General features: G+C 42.3%; 1 protein-coding gene across 1 annotated transcript in view; it reads left to right on the top strand.

Moving 5' to 3' along the window:
* Positions 1–23,895, top strand: part of LOC144493065 (nuclear protein AMMECR1-like) — a 141,266-nt gene that overhangs the window by 98,962 nt on the left and 18,409 nt on the right. The window contains exons 3-5 of the mRNA XM_078211926.1: positions 13,627–13,741; positions 17,628–17,718; positions 17,958–18,054. Coding sequence (XP_078068052.1) covers positions 13,627–13,741; positions 17,628–17,718; positions 17,958–18,054 — 303 coding nt within the window. The remainder of the gene's footprint in view (positions 1–13,626; positions 13,742–17,627; positions 17,719–17,957; positions 18,055–23,895) is intronic.

Here is a 23,895-nt window from a genome sequence, read left to right as displayed (position 1 = left end):
TGCGAACTTGAACAACTTGAAATTGATCAAGTGACTTCTGAAATAAAAGCAAAGTACTGTGAATGCTGGAGATCAGAAATTAAAAAGAAAGTGCTGGAAAAACTCAGGTCTAGCAGCATCTGTGGAGAGAGAAACAGAATTAATGTTTCCAAAGCAACATAACTCAATAGTGAATTCTCGTTTATTCCAGATCATTCTCTTTTTCATTTCAGTGTTGATCCTAACCTTCAGACAAATTATGATCCATTTGCTACAGGATTCCAACTTGAATCTCCACAGATGACACCTGATAAACTAGTTTGGCACGATACTAAATTTTTATAAATTCCAGACCACTAATGTTAGGTCTATCCTTGGGGCACAAAGTTCACCTGTAGTGCACAACTCAAGAATGTGCATTGACTGGAGCTAAACCCTATCTCTTTGCAAATAAGTACCTGTGTAATGGATGGGCAGTTGGTGAGGCTATAACCTTCCCTTAGACCTATAAAAGGTCCTTCTGTTCAGCCCTACAGCTAGCACTGTAAAGGGAGAGGACATGCTGATGCCAGACAGGTAGAGAACATGCTTCCTATGTAGCCAGAGGCCAGCATGACTGAACCTTAGTGCCCATTGAAAAGGTGCAGTAGCCATGGTGATTCAGGTGATTAGCTATGCTATATGTGCACCCTCCAATCTCCTGAAGCACACTAAATGACTGTACAGACAATGCAAGCTGTTCCTTTCTATGTGCTGTGTTGAGCTGCGAATGTAAAAAAATCAGTGTAATTTTATTCAAATTTAGGTAAAAATATACTGTGATTATTTTGTTTAATATTCGGTCAGTTTTTTCATTTAAAGAAATAACCTTTAATATAAAATCTGAAGAAAACTTCAATAATAACAATTGTAACTTCAATCTTGAATATATTTAGTGATCCAGCCTCCACTGAGCTCTGTGGAACGAAATTTGAATGAAGAATTTTCTCCTCATCTGTCTTAAATGTGAGACCCTTTATTTTGAACCTTTGCTCCCTACAGCATCTATCCTGTCCAGTCTCCTTGAGATCTTTTATGTTTAAGTAAGATCACTCCTCATTCCTTTAAACTGCAATTAGTATAGGCCCAACCTGTTCAGCCTTTCCTCATAAGCCAACCCCTTCATCCCAGGAGTCAGCCGAGTGATCCTTCTTTGAACTGCAAATATTCCCTCAAGTAAGAAGACTAAAACTACACACAGTACAACAGATACACGCTGATAAATGTCCTGTACAATTGTAGCAGACTTCCCTACTTTTATACACCATCCCCCTTGAGATAAAGACCAACTTTCATTTGCCTTCCTCATTGCATGCTGTACCTGCTTGCTATCTTAAATTCATGTTCAAACACATCCAGATTTCTCAGTTTAGTCTGTAGCCTTTCTCCATTCAAATAATATCCTGCATTTCTATTCTTGTCAAAGTGGACAATCTCTCGTATTCCCATGTTACACTCCAACTGCCAGATTTTTGCCTACTTGTTTAACCTATCTATATCCCTTTTGTAAACTTTATCCTCGTCACAATTGGCTTTCCTACCTGTCTGTGTATCATCAACTAATTCGGCTACAATACATTTGGTCCCTTTGTATATGAATTGGGTGATATGTCGTTGAGGCCCCAGCACTTGTGTCAAATGACCATCTATCTTGACTGTTTCCTGTTCTTTAACCAATCCTCTATCCATGCTAATAAAACACCCCAACACCGTGAGATGTCATCTTGTGCAGTAACATTTTACTTGTCACTGTATCGAATGTCTTTTCAAAAAACAAATATGCCATATCCATTAGCACCCCATTATCCACCCTGTTGCCTCCTCAAAGAACTCCAATAAGTTTGTCAAACATGATTTCCCTTTCACTAAACTATGCTGACTGCCTGTTTGTATTTTGATTTTCTAATGTCCTACTGCTACTTCCTTCATAATGGATTCTAGCATTTCCCAATGACAGAATTTGGAAGGTTGCAACTAATGACCAAAGAACAAAGAAAATTACAGGACAGGAACAGGCCCTTCGGCCCGCCAAGCCTGCACTGACCATGCTGCCCGACTTAACTAAAACTCTCTACCCGTCCGGGGACCATATCCCTCTATTCCCATCCTATTCATGTATTTGTCAAGACGCCCCTTAAAGGTCATTACCGTATCCGCTTCCACTACCTCCCCCGGCCACGAGTTCTAGGCACCCACTAGAACATAGAACATTACAGCGCAGTACAGGCCCTTTGGCCCTCTGTTGCGCCAACCAGTGGAACCAATCTAAAGCCCCTCTAATCTACACTATTCCAATATCATCCATATGTTTATCCAATAACCATTTGAATGCTCTTAATGTTGACGAGTCCACTACTGCTGCAGGCAGGGCATTCCACGCCCTTGCTACTCTCTGAGTAAAGAACCTACCTCTAGCATCTGTCCTATATATCTCACCCCTCAATTTAAAGCTATGTCCCCTCGTGCTAGCCATCACCATCCGAGGAAAAAGGCTCTCACTATCCACCCTATCTAATCCTCTGATCATCTTGTATGCCTCTATTAAGTCACCTCTTAACCTCCTTCTCTCTAATGAAAACAACCTCAAGCCCCTCAGCTTTTCATCATACGATTTTCCCACCATACCAGGCAACATCCTGGTAAATCTCCTCTGCACCCTTTCCAACACTTCCACATCTTTCCTATTATACGGCGACCAGAACTGTACGCAATACTCCAAATGCGGCCGCACCAGAGTTTTGTACAGTTGCAATATGACCTCCTGCTCCGAAACTCAATCCCTCTACCAATAAAAGCTAACACACCGTACACCGCCTTAACAACCCTATCAACCTGGGTGCCAACTTTCAGGGATCTATGCACATGGACACCCAGATCCCTCTGTTCATCCACACTACCAAGTATCTTACCATTAGCCCAGTACTCTGTATTCCTGTTACTCCTTCCAAAGTGAATCACCTCACACTTTTCCGCATTAAACTCCATTTGCCACCTCTCAGCCCAGCTCTGCAGCTTATCTATGTCCCTCTGTAACCTGCCACTTCCCTCCGCACTGTCTACAACTCCACCGACTTTAGTGTCATCCGCAAATTTACTAATCCATCCTTCCATGCCTTCATCCAGGTCATTAATAAAAATGACAAACAGCAGTGGCCCCAAAACAGATCCTTGCGGTACACCACTAGTAACTGAACTCCAGGATGAATATTTCCCATCAACCACCACCCTCTGTTTTCTTCCAGCTAGCCAATTCCTGATCCAAACCACTAAATCACCCTCAATCCCATGCGTCCGTATTTCATGCAAAAGCTTACCATGGGGAACCTTATCTTACTGTGCAAAACATCTGCCTCGTACATCTCCTTTAAACCTTGCCCCTTAAACCTGTGCCCCCTAGTAATTGACTCTTCCACCTTGGGAAAAAGCTTCTGACTATCCACTCTGTCCATGCCCCTCATAATCTTGTAGACTTCTATCAGGTCGCCCCTCAACCTCTGTCGCTCCAGTGAAAACAATCCAAGTTTCTCCAACCTCTCCTCCTAGCTAATGCCCCCCATACCAGGCAATATCCTGGTAAATCTTTTCTGTACCCTCTCCAAAGCCTCCACATCCTTCTGGTAGTGTGGCAACCAGAATTGAACACTATATTCCAAGTGCGGCATAAGGTTCTATAAAGCTGCAACATGACTTGCCAATTTTTAAACTCAATGCCCTGGCCAATGAAGGCAAGCATGCTGTATGCCATCTTGACTACCTTCTCCACCTGCGTTGCCACTTTCGGTGACCTGTGTACCTGTACACCCAGATCTCTTTGCCTATCAATGCTTTCAAGGGTTCTGCCATTTACTGTATATTTCCTATCTCTATTAGATCTTCCAAAATGCATTACCTCGCATTTGTCCGGATTAAACTCCATCTGGCATCTCTCTGCCAAGTCGCCAACCGATCCATAATGGTAGAGGAGAGGGTGCAAGTGAATGAAGGCGGTAATTTAGATAAGGGAGTAGAGGGAGAGGGTGTTCGCGACTCATCAAAGCGGGTCCAGATAAAAGCTGGAATAAGGACACTTTGCCTGAATGCACGAAGCATTCGGAACAAGGTAAATGAGTTGATGGTGCAAATCAGCACAAGTGGGTACGATCTAGTGGCCATTACAGAAACGTGGCTGAAAGGTGACCAGGACTGGGAGATGAATATCCAGGGGTATCAGGCGTTTAGGAAGAATAGACAGGAAGGAAAAGGTGGTGGGGTCGCGCTATTAATAAGAGATAATATCAGGGTAGTACTGAGGGATGACATAGGCTCTGAGGAACAAAACGTGGAATCATTATGGGTAGAGATGAGGAATAGTAGAGGGAGAAAGACACTAGTAGGTGTGGTATATAGGCCCCCAAATAATAATGTTGAGGTAGGGAGGGCTGTAAACAAGCAGATAAGGGATGTGTGTAAAAACGGAACGGCAATAATCATGGGGGACTTCAACATGCACATTGACTGGCAGACTCAAGTCGGTAAGGGTGGAATGGAGGAAGAGTTCTTAGAATGCTGTCGGGATAGTTTCCTTGAACAGCATGGTACGGAACCGACGAGGGAACGAGCTATTTTGGATCTGGTATTGTGTAACGAGGTAGGTAGAATTAAGGATCTTATTGTGAAGGACCCTCCTGGGTCTAGTGACCACAATATGGTCGAATTTCTGATTCAGATGGAAGAGGAGAAAGTTTGGTCCCAAACCAGTGTCCTCTGTTTGAACAGAGGGAAATATGATAGGATGAGGGATGAATTGGCTAAGGTAGACTGGGAGAGCAGGCTGGCAGGTAGGATAGCTGAGGAACAGTGGAGGATTTTTAAGGAGATCCTTTTCAGTTCTCAGCAAAAATATATTCCAGCAAAAAACAAGGATTGTAAGAAAAGGGAGAACCAGCCGTGGATAACGAAGGAAATAAAGGAGAGTATTAAAATAAAAACAGCTGCGAACAGAGTGGCCAAAAATAGTGGAGAAACAAGTGATTGGGAAAAATTTAAGAAACAACAAAGAGAGACTAAGAAAGCGATAAAGAAAGGAAGGATAGACTATGAAGCTAGGCTAGCAATTAATATAAAAATGATAGTAAAAGTTTTTATAAATATATAAAAAGGAATAGAGTGGCTAGAGTGAATGTTGGACCCTTGGAGGACGAGAGGGGGGAGTTAATAGTGGGAAATAAGGATATGGCTGAGTCTTTAAATAAGTTTTTTGTGTCGGTCTTCACGGTGGAGGACACAAATAGTTTGCCAAATATTAACGATAGAGGGTTGGCAGCAGGAGAAATACTTAATACAATTAATGTTACCAGAGAGGCAGTGCTGGGTAGACTAATGGGACTGAAGGTGGATAAGTCCCCGGGTCCGGATGGAATGCATCCCAGGGTATTGAAAGAAATGTCAGAGGTAATAGTGGATGCGTTAGTGATTATTTATCAAAACTCGTTGCATTCTGGGGTAGTGCCGGTTGATTGGAAAATGGCTAATGTAACGCCGCTGTTTAAAAAAGGAAGGAGACAAAAGGCGGGTAACTATAGGCCGGTCAGCTTAACGTCTGTAGTAGGGAAAATGCTGGAATCCATTATTAAAGAAGAGATAGCAGGGCATCTGGATAGAAATGGTTCAATCAATCAGACGCAGCATGGATTCATGAGGGGAAAGTCGTGCTTGACGAACATGTTGGATTTTTATGAAGATGTGACTAGGGCGGTTGATGGAGGAGAACCGGTGGATGCGGTGTTTTTGGATTTCCAAAAGGCGTTTGATAAGGTGCCCCATAAAAGGCTGCTGAAGAAGATTAGGGCACACGGAGTTGGGGGTAGTGTGTTAAAGTGGATTGGGGACTGGCTATCCGACAGGAAGCAAAGAGTCGGAATAAATGGGTGTTTTTCCGGTTGGAGGAAGGTAACTAGTGGCGTGCCGCAGGGATCAGTACTCGGGCTGCAACTGTTTACCATTTATATAGATGATCTGGAGGAGGGGACGGAGTGTAGGGTAACGAAGTTTGCAGACGACACAAAGATAAGTGGAAAAGTGAATCGTGTGGAGGACGGAGAAGATCTGCAGAGAGATTTGGACAGGCTGAGTGAGTGGGCGAGGATATGGCAAATGGAGTATAACGTTGATAAATGCGAGGTTATACACTTTGGAGGAAATAATAACAAATGGGATTACTATCTCAATGGAAACAAATTAAAACATGCTACCGTGCAAAGGGACCTGGGGGTCCTTGTGCATGAGACGCACAAGCCCAGTCTACAGGTACAACAGGTGATCAAGAAGGCAAATGGGATGTTGGCCTATATTGCGAGGGGGATAGAATATAAAAGCAGGGATGTCTTGATGCACCTGTACAGGGCATTGGTGAGGCCGCAGCTGGAATACTGTGTGCAGTATTGGTCCCCTTTTATGAGGAAGGATATATTGGCATTGGAGGGAGTGCAGAGAAGGTTCACCAGGTTGATACCGGAGATGAGGGGTTTGGATTATGAGGAGAGGCTGAGGAGATTGGGTTTGTACTCGTTGGAGTTTAGAAGGATGAGGGGGGATCTTATGGAGACTTATAAGATAATGCGGGGGCTGGATAGGGTGGAGGCGGAGAGATTCTTTCCACTTAGTAAGGAAGTTAAAACTAGAGGACACAGCCTCAAAATAAAGGGGGGTCGGTTTAAGACAGAGTTGAGGAGGAACTTCTTCTCCCAGAGGGTGGTGAATCTCTGGAATTCTCTGCCCGCTGAGGTGGTGGAGGCTACCTCGCTGAATATGTTTAAAGCGCGGATGGATGGATTCCTGATCGGTAAGGGAATTAAGGGTTATGGGGATCAGGCGGGTAAGTGGTACTGATCCACGTCAGATCAGCCATGATCTTATTGAATGGCGGGGCAGGCTCGAGGGGCTAGATGGCCTACTCCTGCTCCTATTTCTTATGTTCTTATGTTCTTATATCCTGATGTATCCTCATTGCTATCCGCAAATCCACCAACCTTTGTCGTCCGCAAACTTACTAATCAAACCAATTACATTTTCCTCAATCATATATTACAAACAGCAAAAGTCACAGCACTGATCCCTCAGTAAGTGTAGGGAAGCTGGTAAAAGAGGAGTAGCATTGTTAATCAAGGACAGTTTAACGGCTGCAGAAAGGCAGTTCGAGCGGGATCTGCCTACTGAGGTAATATGGGCTGAAGTTAGAAATAGGAAAGGAGCAGTCACGTTTTTAGGAGTTGTCTATAGGCCCCCAAATAGTAATAGAGATGTGGAGGAAGAAATTGCAAAGCAGATTATGGATAGGTGTGGAGGTCATGGTAGTTGTCATGGGTGACTTTAACTTTCCAAATATTGATTGGAACCTGAATAGTTCGGATGGGGCAGTTTTTGTACAGTGTGTGCAGGAGGGTTTCCTGACACAATATGTGCGATAGGCCACATAGAGGGCGGGCCACATTGGATTTGGTACTGGGAAATGAACCGGGCCAAGTGTTAGATTTGGCTGTGGGATAGCACCTTGGAGATAGCGACCACAATTCGGTGTCTTTCGTTATTGCAATGGAGAGGGATAGGGCCGTACGGCAGGGCAAGGTTTATAATTGGGGGAGGCGTAATTATGATGCGATTAGGCAAGAATTAGGGAGCATAAGATGGGAACAGAAACTGTCAGGGAAAGGCACAAATGAAAAGTGGAGCTTGTTCAAGGAACAAATACTGCATGTTCTTGATAGGTATGTCCCTGTCAGGCAGGGAGGAAATGGTCGAGTGAGGGAACCATGGTTCACAAAAGAGCTTGAATGTCTTGTCAAGAAGAAGGAAGTGTACGTAAGGATGAGAAAACAAGGTTCACTTGGGTCCATTGAGGGTTACAAGTTAGCAAGGAATGAGCTTTAAAAAAAGGGCTTGGGAGAGCTAGGAGGGGGCATGAGAAGTCCTTGGCGGGTCGGATCAAGGAAAACCCCAAGGCTTTTTACTCTTATGTGAGGAATAAAAGAATGACCAGGGTGAGGTTCGGGCCGGTCAAGGACAGTAGTGGGAACTTGTGCATGGAGTCAGAAGAGATAGGAAAGGCGATGAATGAATACTTTTCTTCAGTGTTCACCAAGGAGAGGGGCCATGTTTCTGAGGATGAGTGTGAGATACAGGCTGATAGGCTGGAGGAGGCAGATGTTCTGAGGGAAGATGTCTTATCAACCTTCAGGTTTTTCAAAATTGCTAAGTCCCTGGGCCAGATGAGATATATCCTAGGATTCTTTGGGAGGCAAGGGATGAGATTGCAGAGCCTTTGGCTTTGATCTTTGGGTCCTCACTGTCCACGGGGATAGTGCCAGAGGACTGGAGAGTGGCGAATGTTGTTCCTCTGTTCAAGAAAGGAAATAGGAATTATAGGCCGGTTAGTCTTACTTCAGTGGTCAGTAAGTTAATGGAAAAGATCCTGAGGGATAGGATTTACGACCATTTAGAAAGATGCAGCTTAATCCGGGATAGTCAACACGGATTCGTGAAGGGGAAGTCTTGCCTCACAAATTTGATTGAATTTTTTGAGGAGGTAACTAAGTGTGTTGATGAAGGTAGGGCAGTTGATGTCATATACATGGATTTTAGTAAGGTGTTTAATAAGGTCCCCCATGGTAGGCTCATGAAGAAAGTAAGGAGGTGTGGGATAGAGGGAAATTTGGCCGATTGGAAAAGTAACTGGCTATCTCATAGAAGACAGAGGGTGGTGATGGATGGAAAATTTTCAGACTGGAGACCAGTTACCAGCGGTGTACCACAAGGATCAGTGCTGGGTCCTCTGCTATTTGTGATTTTTATAAATGACTTGGAGGAGGGGGCTGAAGGGTGGGTCAGTAAATTTGCTGATGACACCAAGTTTGGTGGAGTAGTGGATGAGGTGGAGGGCTGTTGTAGGCTGCCAAGAGACATTGATAGGATGCAGAGCTGGGCCGAAAAATGGCAGATGGAGTTTAACCCTGATAAGTGCGAGGTGATTCATTTTGGTAGGACAAATTTGAATGCGGATTACAGGGTCAAAGGTAGGGTTCTGAGGAATGTGGAGGAACAGAGAGATCTTGGGGTTCATATCTACAGATCTCTGAAGGTTGCCACTCAGGTGGATAGAGCCGTGAAGAAGGCCTATAGTGTGTTAGCATTTATTAACAGGGCGTTTGAGTTTAAGAGCCGTGGGGTTATGCTGCAACTGTAGAGGACCTTGGTGAGACCACATTTGGAATATTGTGTGCAGTTCTGGTCACCTCACTATAAGAAGGATGTGGAAGCACTGGAAAGAGTGCAAAGGAAATTTACCAGGATGCTGCCTGGTTTGGAGGGTAGGTCTTATGTGGAAAGGTTGGGGGAGCTCGGGCTTTTCTCTTTAGAGCGGAGGAAGTTGAGAGGCGACTTAATAGAGGTTTATAAGATGATATGGGGGGATAGATAGAGTGGACGTTCAGAGACTATTTCCTCGGGTGGATGTAGCTGTTACTAGGGGGCATAACTATAAGGTTCGTGTTGGAAGATAGAGGAGGGATGTACGAGGTAGGTTCTTTACTCGGAGAGTGGTTGGGGTGTGGAATGGACTGCCTGCTGTGATAGTGGAGTCGGACACTTTAGGAACTTTCAAGCGGTTATTGGATAGGCACATGGAGCACACTAGAATGATAAGGAGTGGGATAGCTTGATCTTCGTTTCGGAAAAGGTTCGGCACAACATCGTGGGCCGAAGGGCCTGTACTGTGCTGTACTGTTCTATGTTCTAGGACACCAAGGGAATTCTCCCTATTGTTCTGGCCAATATTTATTTGTCAATGTCACGAAAAAATTAGGTCATTTTTATGCCAGTGTTTGTGGGACTCTGCTGAACAATAGATTGATACACTTCCTACATTATAATGCATTCACTAAATTCAACAAGGGCGACACGGTAGTACAGTGGTTAGTACTGCTGTTTCACAGCGCCAGGAACCTGGTTCAGTTCCCGGCTTGGGTCACTGTCTGTGTGGAATTTGCATGTTCTCCCCGTGTCTGTGTGGGTTTCCTCTGGGTGCTCCAGTTTCCCCCCTCATTTTGAAAGATGTGCTGGTTAGATGTATGTACCCAAACAGGTGCCGGACTGTGATGACTGGGGGAATTTCACAGCAACTTCTTTGCAGTGTTAATGTAAGCCTTACTTGTGACTAATAAATAAACTTTAAATGCAGCCAATTCATTTAAGATCCTAGAATGCAGGCCATCAGGTCTAGGGAACTTGTCAGTCTTTGTCTATTTGTTTTCCTAGTATGTTTTCTCTGGAGATCGTGACAGTTTTAAGTTCCTGTCTCCATTTTTCCCCATGATTTCCCACTATTCATGGGTTGCTTTTAATGTCTTCTACAGAGACAGATACAAAACACTTTTCAAAGACTCTGCCATTTCATTTGTTTCCCATTTCCCCAGTGTTACCTTCTCGGGGACCAATGCTCACTTAGCTATTCTTTAATTTTTATATATCTGTAGAAGTTTTTACTGATTATTTTACATTTGTTTCTAGTCTTCTCTCGTACACTTTCTCCCCTTTTTTTTAGTCATCCTTTGCTGGTTTCTAAAATTTGCCCCATCTGACTTGCCACTAACCTAGGCAGCATTGTATGCCTTTTCTTTCAATTTCATCGCATCCTTAACTTAGTTAGTCAATGATAGTGAACCCTTCTTGCAGAGTCTTTCTTTCTCAATGGAGAATAATTTTGAGAGTTTTGGAATGTCTCCTTAAATGTCTGTCATTGCTTCTCTACTGTCCTACAATTTCGCCAATTTTCCAATTCCACTTTTGGCAAATCTTTCTTCTTGCCTTGTAATTGTTTTTATTTGTTAAGACTCGAGTTTTAGTCCCACATTTCTGGTCCTCAAATTGAATGTGAAATTCTAGCATGTTATGATTACTCGTACCAAGAGAACGCATTACTGTGAGGTCATTAATTAATCCCATCCTAATACACATTACCAGATCTAAAATACCCTGATCCTTTGGTTGCAGAATGTATTGTTCGAAGAAACCATCTAAATACATTCTATGAACCTGTTCTCCAAGCTACCTTTGCCAATTTGATTTGTCCAATCCTTATAAAGACTCAAATCTCCCATGATTGTGCCGCCTTGTAATTTGATTTGTATTCCTGTGCTATGGAATAGCTACTCTCTCAACTATTCCCACCAGTGATGACTTTGATTATTATTTCTCATCTCCACCAAAACTGAGCCTACATCTTGATCTTCCAAACCAAGATCATTTCTCGCTCCTGTTCTGATCTGATCTTTTATGAATAGCCAAAAGTTAAATGGCTGTATACATTAATAATAGAGGGATAATTTTGCAAAATTGTGCTCCAGACATGACACTTCACCTGCCAGAAACATAGTAAGAGGTTAGCTACCAACTCTGACAATCTTCTGTCCATTCAGAAAAACACAGATTTGCAATGAATATCAAGAAATAAATAAAACCCCAGAGTACAAATCCATACTATTCTTTAAGCAAGCATAGCAAGCACCATATGATTCTCTGCACATTCTATATGTGGCACATTGGAATACTAGAAATGATTGAAACTCATGATGTGTTTTTAACCTATGATGGTTGCTACTTTGTGTGTGTTTATAATGTATTACATTGATTTTTTTTTTAATGCTACGGTCTGCTATTTTGATAGAATGGCAGTACAGCAATTTCATTTAATGGGATAAATATTTAATATTATATAAAGAGACTTATAGAAACAAGTCAGTTGTATATACTGTTCAGATTTCCCAGTTCAAGTTCCCAAAGGTGGTGTGGGAAGTTTAAAAGAATTCTATGAAAGTAAAGTCAGATATGAAACATAGAAACCCTACAGTGCAGAAGGAGGCCATTCGGCCCATCGAGTCTGCACCGACCACAATCCCACCCAGGCCCTACCCCCACATATTTTACCCGCTAATCCCTCTAACCTACGCATCCCAGGACTCTAAGGGACATTTTTAACCTGGCCAATCAACCTAACCCGCACATCTTTGGACTGTGGGAGGAAACCGGAGCACCCGGAGGAAACCCACGCAGACACGAGGAGAATGTGCAAACTCCACACAGACAGTGACCCGAGCCGGGAATCGAACCCGGGACCCTGGAGCTGTGAAGCAGCAGTGCTAACCACTGTGCTACCGTGCTGCCCCAGTTCGCAAAACAGTTAAGTTTTAGATATTACAGGTAGAGTCTCAAAACCAGCAACTTCAGTCTGTGCCGGATTTTGGAACTTGCTAGCTTTCAGTAAAACATCCTGAAGCATTTCACAGCGCCTGTAGTGTAACGAAATAAAGATTTACAGAGACCAAGTCTAAATCTAAGGCAGCCACACTGAAGCTGGATAGTGTTTTAAGGCCACAACCTAAAAAGTAATGTTCACCTCGGGTCACAGCATCACGAGAGGAACATCCAAGATGGAAGTTGTGCAAAGAAATACAACTCCATGAATGTTTCTGTGCTGAGTGGTGGGATCGCGGTTCTCTCTGACCTCTGAGTGCAGGTTCACAAAGCAGGTAACTATTGGGCACACCACCATGCCCATACAGCAATTTCCCGAACAAGCCAGTATGTTTTCTGCATTAATTTAATAGCTGTTAAAATTCTTGTATGACCCGCTTTTATAAAAAAAAAGGGTTTTGGACACCTCCAATTTTCAGATAGCTGAATTTGGGGCACTGTACCAGTTTTGCCCATGGTTGAATGCAGAATTTTGCAAAAGTTGTGCAGCTTGATCTTGTAGGAACAATACTCTGAAAGTTGAGTGAAGTGTTGTATCGTGCGACTGTAGCCTGGTTTATTCACCAAGTTTGATAATTCTAGTATGCATTGCGTTTCCCACATTGATCCATTATGCTACATAAACTCTAAGGAAGGACCAGATTTTGTGGTAGTATTATGTCACTTGCCATCATTGCTCCTCTGCAACTGAGAGCAACTTCTGGAGCTTGCACATGTGCAGTTGAGTGCTCAAATCCAGAAATTACCCTGCGCTTCTCCGTTGGGTATCCTGTGCCCTGCAGACTGCAATCAAATAGAAATTGCTGAACTGATGAAACTTGTTCTTTTACACTGTTAGCCTTGCTGAAAAAACACTCAAGTTGCATCTTGTTGAATGAAGTGTAACTGGATTCTTAAATGGAAGTTAGGTTCATAATTATAACTGAAAAACCTCTCTGGAAAAACTTTTGTGGAATATCAATTTTCTCCATTAATGATAAATACCATCTTTTTAGTTTCAGTTTCTGCCTTAATCCCGTATATATGTTCTAATCATGAATTTCTGTAAAATGTAATTCAAAACAAAGCAGTATTCGTGCATTTTACTCCTGGTTCGCTATCTATGCAAATACTTCAGTGTGATTAGCTGCCTACCCATTTGACATCAATATTGCTCACTACCTGAAGATCCCTTGACTTTAGCGATGTCAGGAAAGGGACAGGGATCTCACAGCTTTCTTTCAGGTCATTTCCACTACCAACTTCAAAATCCTGGTCAATAAATCCATGATTTTGTAATGGTCTGAATTTCAAATTCATCGAGGATTTTTTTTCTGTCTCTTGTAGTGCCCTTAAAGACAGTCGCTTCCCTCCAATGACGAGGGAAGAGTTACCACGGCTTTTCTGCTCAGTGTCCCTTCTTACCAACTTTGAAGATGTTGGAGATTATTTAGATTGGGAGGTAAGTAATTGTTACTGAATCTCTACATCCTAGAAAAACTAACTCTAAATTTGTACTAATGTAGTTCAAAATAAGTTCGAATTGCATTCTCCTGAGGTTGTGGCAGCAATTTTCAAAAAGTAATTTGTTTGTTTAGTGGAAATTTTGGGGTGGTTTTTCAATAATTTGAAGCCACTGTAGCCCACCTGGGCAGGGGAATAAAGAGGGATGGACGTACACTGGATGCATACTTGACATGCCCCATGACCTTCCCCTTTTTGCATCCACATTATGCAGCATTTCATCTAGTATCTTAGTGCTTTCTGGCTGGTCAGCATTTATTGTATATTGCTGAGTGCAGGAGGTTTTGTACGCTGCTGTCGTGGTGCCTTGTCTCAAATGGCCGCTATTGCTATCTCCACTTCCCATCATGGGAGTTTTAAAAATGTTGCAGTAAAGGTTGAAAAAAGTACACCATTGGAACAGTCAAACAGCTATTTGGGCCTGTCCCACCATTTCTTAGATCATTAGTGCCATTAATCCATGCTTCATATCCCAAATTTCAGTTGATCCAGCATGCATGCCGTATTTGAGGAGAGTCCCAGCTTTCCACTATCTTTTGTGCAGGGAAAATATACTTTCTGATTTCACTATAAACTGACTTGAGTCTAATTTTAAGGTTGTCACATTCTGAGGTTCTTGAAGCAGTAATGATTACAACAGCAGCTTGTGTTTGTAATGTAAATTTAACATCCTAAGATGTTTCAGAGGAGCATAAATAGGTAACAATTGACAAAGGAAATATTAAGATGGGCGATTAGAAGCTTCATAGACTGAAATGAAGTGTTTGAAGAGAAATCGAGCTAGAGGAAGTTGCGGAGTTATTGGGTAGGACTTGTATACAGGATTTTTGAATTAAAAGTATTGTTGATCTGGGAGCCAGTGTAGTTCAATAAAGATGGGAGGTGATACAAGAGAGATTTGGTGCGTGATAGAATCCATGCTGTGGAAGTTTTGGAAAATTAGGAGTTCATGAAAATTATAGGATGTAAAAGACAAGGGACAGAATCTTCCAGCCATTCACACTGGCAGGATTTTCTGGTCCCGCTGCAATGAACGGAGATTTGGTTGAGTGCCAAATTCTATGGCCTCGCTTGCAGCAGCAGTTGATGTGAATGGCCGGCATGATCGTGCTCAAGTTGGAACAGTAGAATTTGGAGTTTAAAAATGCATGTGTAAAACATTCTATTTGTGGAGCAGTTGATGTCGACACAGCACAGTGTGAGGTGTCTTTTAAAGTAGCTTTAAAGCTCAGCTCAGGGTTTCACAAAGCACCAAGACTGCAAACAGGTGAGGATCAGTGAAAATGAGCGGGATGTATGGCAAGGGCCAAAATCAATTGCTTCACTGAGGCTTTGGTGAACATCAAGCAACCTGTCAGTGCAAAGATAGAACTGGATATCATTTGCGTACCTGGCGATATTTCCGCCCATGCCTCCAGATGCCCTTCTTGAGCCCAGTTACGGATGTGCGATAAGTGCTGGCCTTGCTAATGATGCTCACGTGCCATGAAATAATTATTTAGAATGTGCCCAAAGATGAGCATGTGGATAAAGAAGGGGCAACAGTTAAATCTTTGAGGAATGGCAAAGGTGGCGGAGGAACGAGAACCATTGCTGGAGATATGTAGACTGCACCCCGATAGGTAAAAAATAAACCATGCAAGGACAGTCGTATTGGATTTCAGGAGGACTGCAAATGATGGAATGACAGCTGAGAAATAGAATTTAATAGGCAAGTGTGAGCTGATACTTGGAGTATGAGGAATACCTGATGGAAAAATACTGAAGGAACTTAAGTAATAGGCACCCAGGGTTGCAAATACATCATTTAAGTGCTTGTATGTGAAGGAAAAGTCATAAAAGCAAGTTACATTTAGGGTTTTATGAGGGCGGCATGTAGTACAAAAGCAACCACTCCAGTTCAGCATAGATCTGCAGTTTGTCCCACAACTGATCATTCTCCATTGTCATTTGCTCCCCCATAGTCTTAACTTCCAAACTCTGATCTTCAAGTCTGTTCATTTGCCTCACTACGTTTTGCTTTTATTACCTTCTCCAACCCTCCAACTCAACATAGTCTTTGCTCATCCAACTATGGTTGACTGTATTTCTGACCCTCTCTTGGTTGCATTACATCATTGGTGCATCATTGCCCAAACCTTTGGAAATTATGCTCTAGCGCTTTGGATATCTCACCTGCAACCTCATCTGTCTTGTTACCTCTGCCTCAAAATCTGTCCCCCACCCTCCCATTTCTTGCTCGGTTCCCATGGCTGTTCCCTTTAATGTGTTCTGAAAGATTGTTTTTACTGTACTATATAAATGTAATTTTTTTAAAAACCATGTTAATGTAATTGAACTTTGCTGTTTAGTTTTAAGGCAAGAAATCGACTTTTGCCCATTCTGAAAGGCAATGAGTACATCTTTAATTCTCCTACGTTGTGCAACATCAATAAAATAGAAAAATAAAATGACCTCTGAATGCTATTAGAAAAGATGTCTAGAGTGAGTAAAAGTTTGATATTTTGGGGTTCAGAGTGGTTAAAGCAATGAGAATGAAGCTTAGTTTAATATCTAGTCCCCATCTGGCATCATTCCTCTCTTTCTTATGGTTATCTATTATCAAAAATGTTGGTCATAAAATATTCCCATAAATTTTAAAGCACATTTTTGGCAATATTATACTAGTATTATCCAGGCAAAGCTTGAATCTGCATCGGCACTTGTATAATCTTTTGGATCAATGTACTGCTATTTCCTACAAATTAATTAGGATTAACTTTACATTTTTATAGGGGCAAAGAGTACAAAAGCAAGGGAGTTACGTTAAAGTCACTGGTTCAACCTGGATTATTGTGCCCAGTTCAGGGTGTTATATTTGAGGAATGATGTTAAGATTTTAGAGGGAGTGCAGAAAATATTCATAAGAATGCTTCTAGGGAAGAAGAACTTCAGTTATGCAGATAGATTGGAGAAGTTGTGTTGTTTTCCTCAGATTAGAGATAGGAGGAGATTTGATGGAGGTATTCAAAATCATGAGGGATCTGGACAAAGTAGATAGAAAGAAACCTCCCTTTCAAAGAATTGAAAGCCAGGGGAGAAGGATTTAAGGTGATTGGCAAAATAAAAGCAGTGGAGACATGAAAAAATCTTGTTCACGCAGTGTGAGGTTAGGATCTCAACTGCACTGCTTCAGTGTGGTGGAGCCAGCTTCAATTGTAGTATCCAAGAGGAAATTGGATTAGTATTTGAAACTGAAGAATCCGTAGGGCTACAGGGGAATTGCTCCTTCAGAGAACCAGCACAGCTAGGAAGGCTGAATGGACAAGCTCTGTGCTGTAACCATTCTGTGATCCATTTTGAGCAAACATCAGTAATCAATATTATTTTCCAGTTGCTCCATAAAGATTTTTTGCGTCTCCATTCCGACGCTTTGGTGTTCAGCTCAAGGGTATAGCAAAGTATTATTGTTGCTTATTTCAATTTACCAATGGTATTCCTCCACACAATAGTGTCAGCCTTCCCGCCACAGCTGTGCTTTCTACTCTAATTCTATTTCCCTGTTCTATTCCACGCCGTTTGGTATTTATCTTCAAATCTTTATTGAATTTCCTCCATCAGGATTTGACTTGCCTTTATATTTCATTCCTGAATCACCTTTCCTCGTGCAGTGTTATTACTCATTGGTGCTACTTTGGAGGTATAATTTGTATTGAGCAAAGCCATATAATCTCTTGAGAGAAAAAAACAATACCCTGGGGAAGGTCAAGTCTAAATAAAGTACTAAAACCTCATAGTTTAATTTTTACATATCTCATTCTAATGAAGCTGCCAATTTCTTCCAGGTGGGTGTACATGGCATTAGAATAGAATTCATCAATGAAAAAGGATCAAAACGCACCGCCACATACCTGCCGGAGGTTGCGAAGGAGCAAGGTCAATGTTGTGCTTTATGTACAGTATAACACAGATTTCCCTCTTTCCCAATTTTAAAGTAACATTTTTAGTAGCTTTTTCTGCATTTAACCATACTGCTGTACTCCATATGCTTATTTTAAAATAGTGATTGGATTCCAACCTGTGACCTGATGCTCCTATGACTGTTCAGTTTGTATCTGAGGAAGGTAACTTTACACCATGTTTTAAGATCTGGCCTGCCTTGTACTTTTCTACAGGTTGGGACCACATTCAAACCATAGATTCCTTGTTACGAAAGGGAGGCTACAAACCTCCCATCACTAATGACTTCAGGAAAACCATTAAGCTGACCAGGTAAGTACACTCCTAACTATATCTGCCCTAAAATATTCAAAATAGAATTGTTAGATTGCTAAATGCAGAACAATGTTAATATGCTGCAACCATATTTTCCAAAAACTGTTGAACAGTTTTACTGCTATTACGTTAGGCTTGCCTACTTGTATCCTGATTCAAACAATTCCATTAACATTAAACTGTTAAGTTGGGTCACATTTGTTTTGCAATTCCTATGTAAAGCCTGCCCAGAACAATTAATGGAGTTGCCATATTTTCACAAAAACAAAACCAAATTATTTATTCAAGGGATGTAGCATCACTGGCCGGGTCAGCATTTATTGTCCATCTCTAATTGCCCTTGAGAAAGTGGTGTGCTGCCTCAAGATGGGCAGATGGAGTTTAATTTAGACAAATGCGAGGTGATGCATTTTGGTAGGTTGAACCAGGGCAGGACTTACTCAGTTAATGGTAGGGCGTTGGAGAGAGTTACAGAACAAAGAGATTTAGGGGTACATGTTCATAGCTCCTTGAAAGTGGAGTCACAGGTGGACAGTGGTGAAGAAGGCATTTGGCACGCTTGGTTTCATCGGTCAGAACATTGAAGTTGGGCCGTCTTGTTGAAGTTGTACAAGAGATTGGTGCAGCCACGCTTGGAATACTGCGTGCAATTCTGGTCACCCTATTATAGAAAGGATATTAAACTAGAAAGAATGCAGAAAAGATTTACTAGGATGCAACCGGGAGTTGATGGATTGAGTTATAAGGAGAGGCTGGATAGACTGGGACTTTTTTCTCTGGAGCGTGGGAGGCTGAGGGGTGATCTTATAGAGGTCTATAAAATAATGAGGGGCACAGATCAGCTAGATAGTCAATATCTTTTCCCAAAGATAGGGGAATTTAAAACTAGAGGGCATAGGTTTAAGGTGAGAGGGGAGAGATACAAAAGTGCCCAGAGGGGCAATTGTTTCACACACAGGGTGGTGAGTGTCTGGAACAAGCTGCCAGAGGTAGTAGTAGAGGTGGGTACAATTTTCTTTTAAAAAGCATTTAGATAGTTTCATGGGTAAGATGGTATAGAGGGATATGGGCCAAATGCGGGCAATTGGGATTAGCTTGGGGGTTTTTAAAAAAAAAAGGCGGCATTGACAAGTTGGGCCAAAGGGTCTGTTTCCATGCTGTAAACCTCTGACTCTATAAGATGCTCTTCCAGAGAGTTGGTGCAGACTCAATGGGCCAAATGGCCTCCTTGTGCACTGTAGGGATTCTATGTTTTTATGGTCTTAATGCAATTGGACATGCAGTGCTTCAATATCTGAGGAGTCGTAAATGGTGCTCAACATTGTGTGAATCATCAGTGAACATACCTACTTCTAACCTTATGACGGACAGAAGGTGATTGATGAAGCAGCTGAAGATGGTTGGGTCCAGGAACCTACCCTGAGGAAGACCAGCAGTGATGTCCTGGAACTGAAATGACTGGCCTCCAACAACCACAATCATCTCAGTTTGTGCAAGATATGAGAGAGCTTTCCCCCTTACTCCCATTAACTCCAGTTTTGCTAGGGCTCCTTGATGCCGTACTCAGTCAAATACTGCCTTGTTGTCAAGGGCAGTCACTCTCTCCTCACCTCTGGAGTTCAGCTCCTTTGTCCATGTTTGAACCAAGGCTGAAATGAGGTCAGGAGTTGAGTGGCCCTGGTGGAACCCAAACTGAGTGCTAGTGAGCAGGTTATTGTTTAGCAAGTGCCGCTTGGTAGCACTGTTGATGAGTCCTTCCATCACTTTCCTGATTATTGAGAGTAGACTGGGGCGCTAATTAGCCTAGTTGGATTTGCCCTGTTCGTTGTATATAGGATGTATCTGGGCAATTTTCCACATTGCTGAATAGATGCCATCATTGTAGCTGTAGTGGATTTGACAAGGGCACGGCAAGCTCTGGAACACAAGTCTTCAGTATTATTGCCAGAATATTGTCAGGGCCCATAGTCTTTATATCACCTAGTTCCTTTAGCCATTGCTTGCTATCACATGGAATGTGATAGCATTGTGGGTTGACACACAATGCTATCACACAATCCTATCAATGACACCATTGTGGGTCAACCCACAGCATGTGGACTGCAGCATTCAACAAAGCAACTCACCATCACCAACTCAAGGGCAACTAGGGATGAGCAATAAATGCTGGCCAGCCAGTGACGCATATGTCCCATGAATGGAATTTTTAAAAAACACATGGAGTGAATCGAATTGGCTGAAGACTGACACCTGTGCTGGGGATCTCCAGAGGAGGCCTGGATGGATCATCCTCAGTAAGAAGTTTAACAACACCAGGTTAAAGTCCAACAGGTTTATTTGGTAGCAAAAGGCACACAAGCTTTCGAGGCTCTAAGCCCCTTCTTCAGGTGAGTGGGAATTCTGTTCACAAACAGAACTTATAAAGACACAGACTCAATTTACATGAATAATGGTTGGAATGCGAATACTTACAACTAATCCAGTCTTTAAGAAACAAAACAATGGGAGTGGAGAGAGCATCAAGACAGGCTAAAAAGATGTGTATTGTCTCTCCACATCATGGATCATCCTCAGCACTTCTAGCTTACCCTTTGGCTGATGTGCTGAGCTCTCCGTCATTGAGGATGGTGATATTTTTTGGAGCTTCCTCCTCCTCCAGTGAGTTTAATTGTTCACCATTCATGACCAGATGTGGCAGGACTGATCCATTGGGTGTGGAATTGTTTGGCTCCATCACTTGCTGCTTATGCTGTTTGGCACATAAGTAGTCCTATGTTGTAGCTTCACCAGGTTGGCACCTCATTATTTGGCATGTCTGGGGCTGCTCCTGGCATGCCTTCCTGCACTCTCCCTTGACCCAGGTTTTATCTCCTGGCTTGATGGTACAGATTGGGTTTGAGTAGAATTCTTCTGCTGCTGCTGAGATCCACACACCTCATGGTTGCCCAGTCTTGAGCTGCTAGATCTGTTTGAAATCTATCCCATGTTGTCCTACAACGCCACTCAATGTGAAGATGGGACTTTGTCTCCACAAAGTCTGTATGGTAGTCAATCCTACTGGCACTGTCATAGACGGATACATTAGTGGCAGGCATAGTGTTCATGATGCCAAATATGTTTTTCCTCCTTGTTGGTTCCCTCACTATCTGCTGCAGACCCAGTCTAGTAGCTTTGACCTGGTGGCATAAGACTTCACGGAGTCAGGAATCAATGTTGAGGATTCCCAGGTTAACTTCCTGACTATACCACTGTACCACCACTGGGTTTACCATTTACTGGGTCTGTCCTGCTGGTGTGACATGACATACCCAGGAATGGTGATGTCTGAGACATTACATGTCAGGTACGACTCAGTGAGTATGACTCTGTCAGGCTGTCGTTTGACTGATCTGTGGGCCAGTTCTCCCAATTTTCGCACTAGCCCCACACTCGATATTAGTAAGGAGGAAGTTGCACGATGGACAGGGCTGCAAAGGCCGGGGTCTATGCCAGGTAGTGCATCTGGTTTCATTCTTTTTAGTGGTTTGATGCATTTGAGGGCTTTTACGAGTTAACCACATTGCTGTGGATCTGGAGTCACGTGTAGACCAGATGGCATTTTTCCTTCCCTAAAGGACATCAATGAACCTCTGGTCATCATTAGACTTTTAATTCCAGATTTTTATTGAATTCACATTTGATTTATTGATCCAAACCCAGGTTGATCAAACCAGAGCATTGGCCTGAGTCTCTGGATTCTTTGTCCGTTGACAGTACCATTAAACCACTGCCTCCACTTGATAGACGATGGGGTTCAAGAAAAGAAACTGGGGCTTATATTTAACAATGTACGCATTAAAATGGATTGTTGTGCCTTTGCAGTTGGGAATAAAAAAAATCTCTTGTTGTGCCTTTTAAGCATAACCTCATTGATTATTTAAATATAGATACATTTAAGAATGGATTAGCTCTTGAGAAAACATCTGATAAAGGGATCGGTTTGTTAACCATATTGGACATACTTAAATATGGGGCGGCACGGTAGCACAGTGGTTAGCACTGCTGCTTCACAGCTCCAGGGACCTGGGTTCGATTCCCGGCTTGGGTCACTGTCTGTGTGGAGTTTGCACATTCTCCTCGTGTCTGCGTGGGTTTCCTCCGGGTGCTCCGGTTTCCTCCCACACTCCAAAGATGTGCGGGTTAGGTTGATTGGCCAGGTTAAAAATTGCCCCTTAGAGTCCTGAGATGCGTAGGTTAGAGGGATTAGCGGGTAAATATGTGGGGGTAAGGCCTGGGTGGGATTGTGGTCGGTGCAGACTCGATGGGCCGAATGGCCTCCTTCTGCACTGTAGGGTTTCTATGATTTCTATGATCTTGTAGAAGCTCATTGTGAAGCAGATATGTTTTGTATAGATTTTTTAAAGAAGTAACTTACCTGAGGCACAGGCATTATTTCAGAAGGAACTTTAAGATTGTAGAGGATGAAGGCACTGCAAACTTATGCTGGAAAGCAGCATCATGGGAGTTGAATTTCCGATGGACATTTTGCAGCAGTGATTTTTGATTTGTAGCTACCTACATGGCATAAGCCAAGTGCACCAGCATACTTTGATCTCCATGCATGTAGTCAGGGGTTGCTTCTGTCAGATCCTTCCTGATGCACAATCTTGGTTGATTGGAAAGATGTTCTTGAGGTATCAGAGATTATGGCTATGAAAGCCGGATTTTTAACAAATCTTTCTGGATGAAAAGTAGGCATTGTCGATCACCTACAGTTTTAAACAAACAAAATGGATACCTTGCTCAAAAAGTTTAGAAACATAATGTTCATTCTTTATCTGACACCTGAAGCTAATCAAACCTTGATTCCATACTAGTTTATCCAGTCTGCAATCTCAACAAAGGAGTATAAGAACAAAAAATATTGTAAAGCAGCCACATGAAGGCTAATAGCTGCTTCCTCAGAATCAGGCCTGAAGGCTAGTTGTCAGTAGAATCAAGTTGGGTAATTTAACCCTATTCAAGTCCCACATCTACGCAGGACTTCAAGCAGGCAAAACTTGTGTATCTAGTAACAGTTAGTCATTTGGAACCTCTGGAAAAACGAGCCAAAATAACCTATCTGCTTTAGAAACAGACTGGTTGTTATAACCTCCATTTTAAGTAGAAAGCAATTGAGTAAAAACAGGCACTGTTACTAGACTTTTACAAGAGTGTTCTTATCTTATCAGTTATCTGCATGAATGACTTTCGGTACAACTGAATCATCTGTACACATGATTTCATTTGAAATTGTTCCGCAAAATCCAGCAGTTTCTTCCATGAAAACCCTGAAAACTGGAGTTCTGGGCAGCAATCTACTAAATAAAATGTAGAAAAGTTTATTTGATTTTTCTGTGATATTTGGGTATAAGTAAATACTTTCGTCAAGGTGCTGAGTACATTAGGACAGCAATCCTGATCAGTTCGTTTGAGAAGTTTTACTTAAAGGTTCAAAAACACAGACCAAGAATTAATAAATCACATCCATAACAAAATTACTGTCCTTCATTACAAAAGTCTTGGATCTTGCTAAAATTATCTCAGTATCATCCACTAGAACCCTATCACTCAACCAGGGCTGAGTAATTACCAGTGCAAGGTATCTGCCTCCAATCCCCACACACTGGTCTTGTCCTGAATGTTTTCTTGCATAATTATTATTCTACATCAGTCCTATTTTTGGGTGCACAAATTGTATCCCATTTCTGTAATCACATCCCAGTGTTGTTAGCAGTTGTAATGAATATTGCACATTTCCTCTATTTTCAATTCTCTGCTAAATGCGAGGTACGTTTATTCTATGCTTAGTGAATGCTT

The sequence above is a fragment of the Mustelus asterias genome, chromosome 4 (assembly GCF_964213995.1).
Source record: "Mustelus asterias chromosome 4, sMusAst1.hap1.1, whole genome shotgun sequence".
Lineage (NCBI taxonomy): Eukaryota > Metazoa > Chordata > Chondrichthyes > Carcharhiniformes > Triakidae > Mustelus > Mustelus asterias.
The sequence above is the reverse complement of the archived record's forward strand: the minus strand, read 5'-3'. Positions and strand labels throughout refer to the sequence as shown.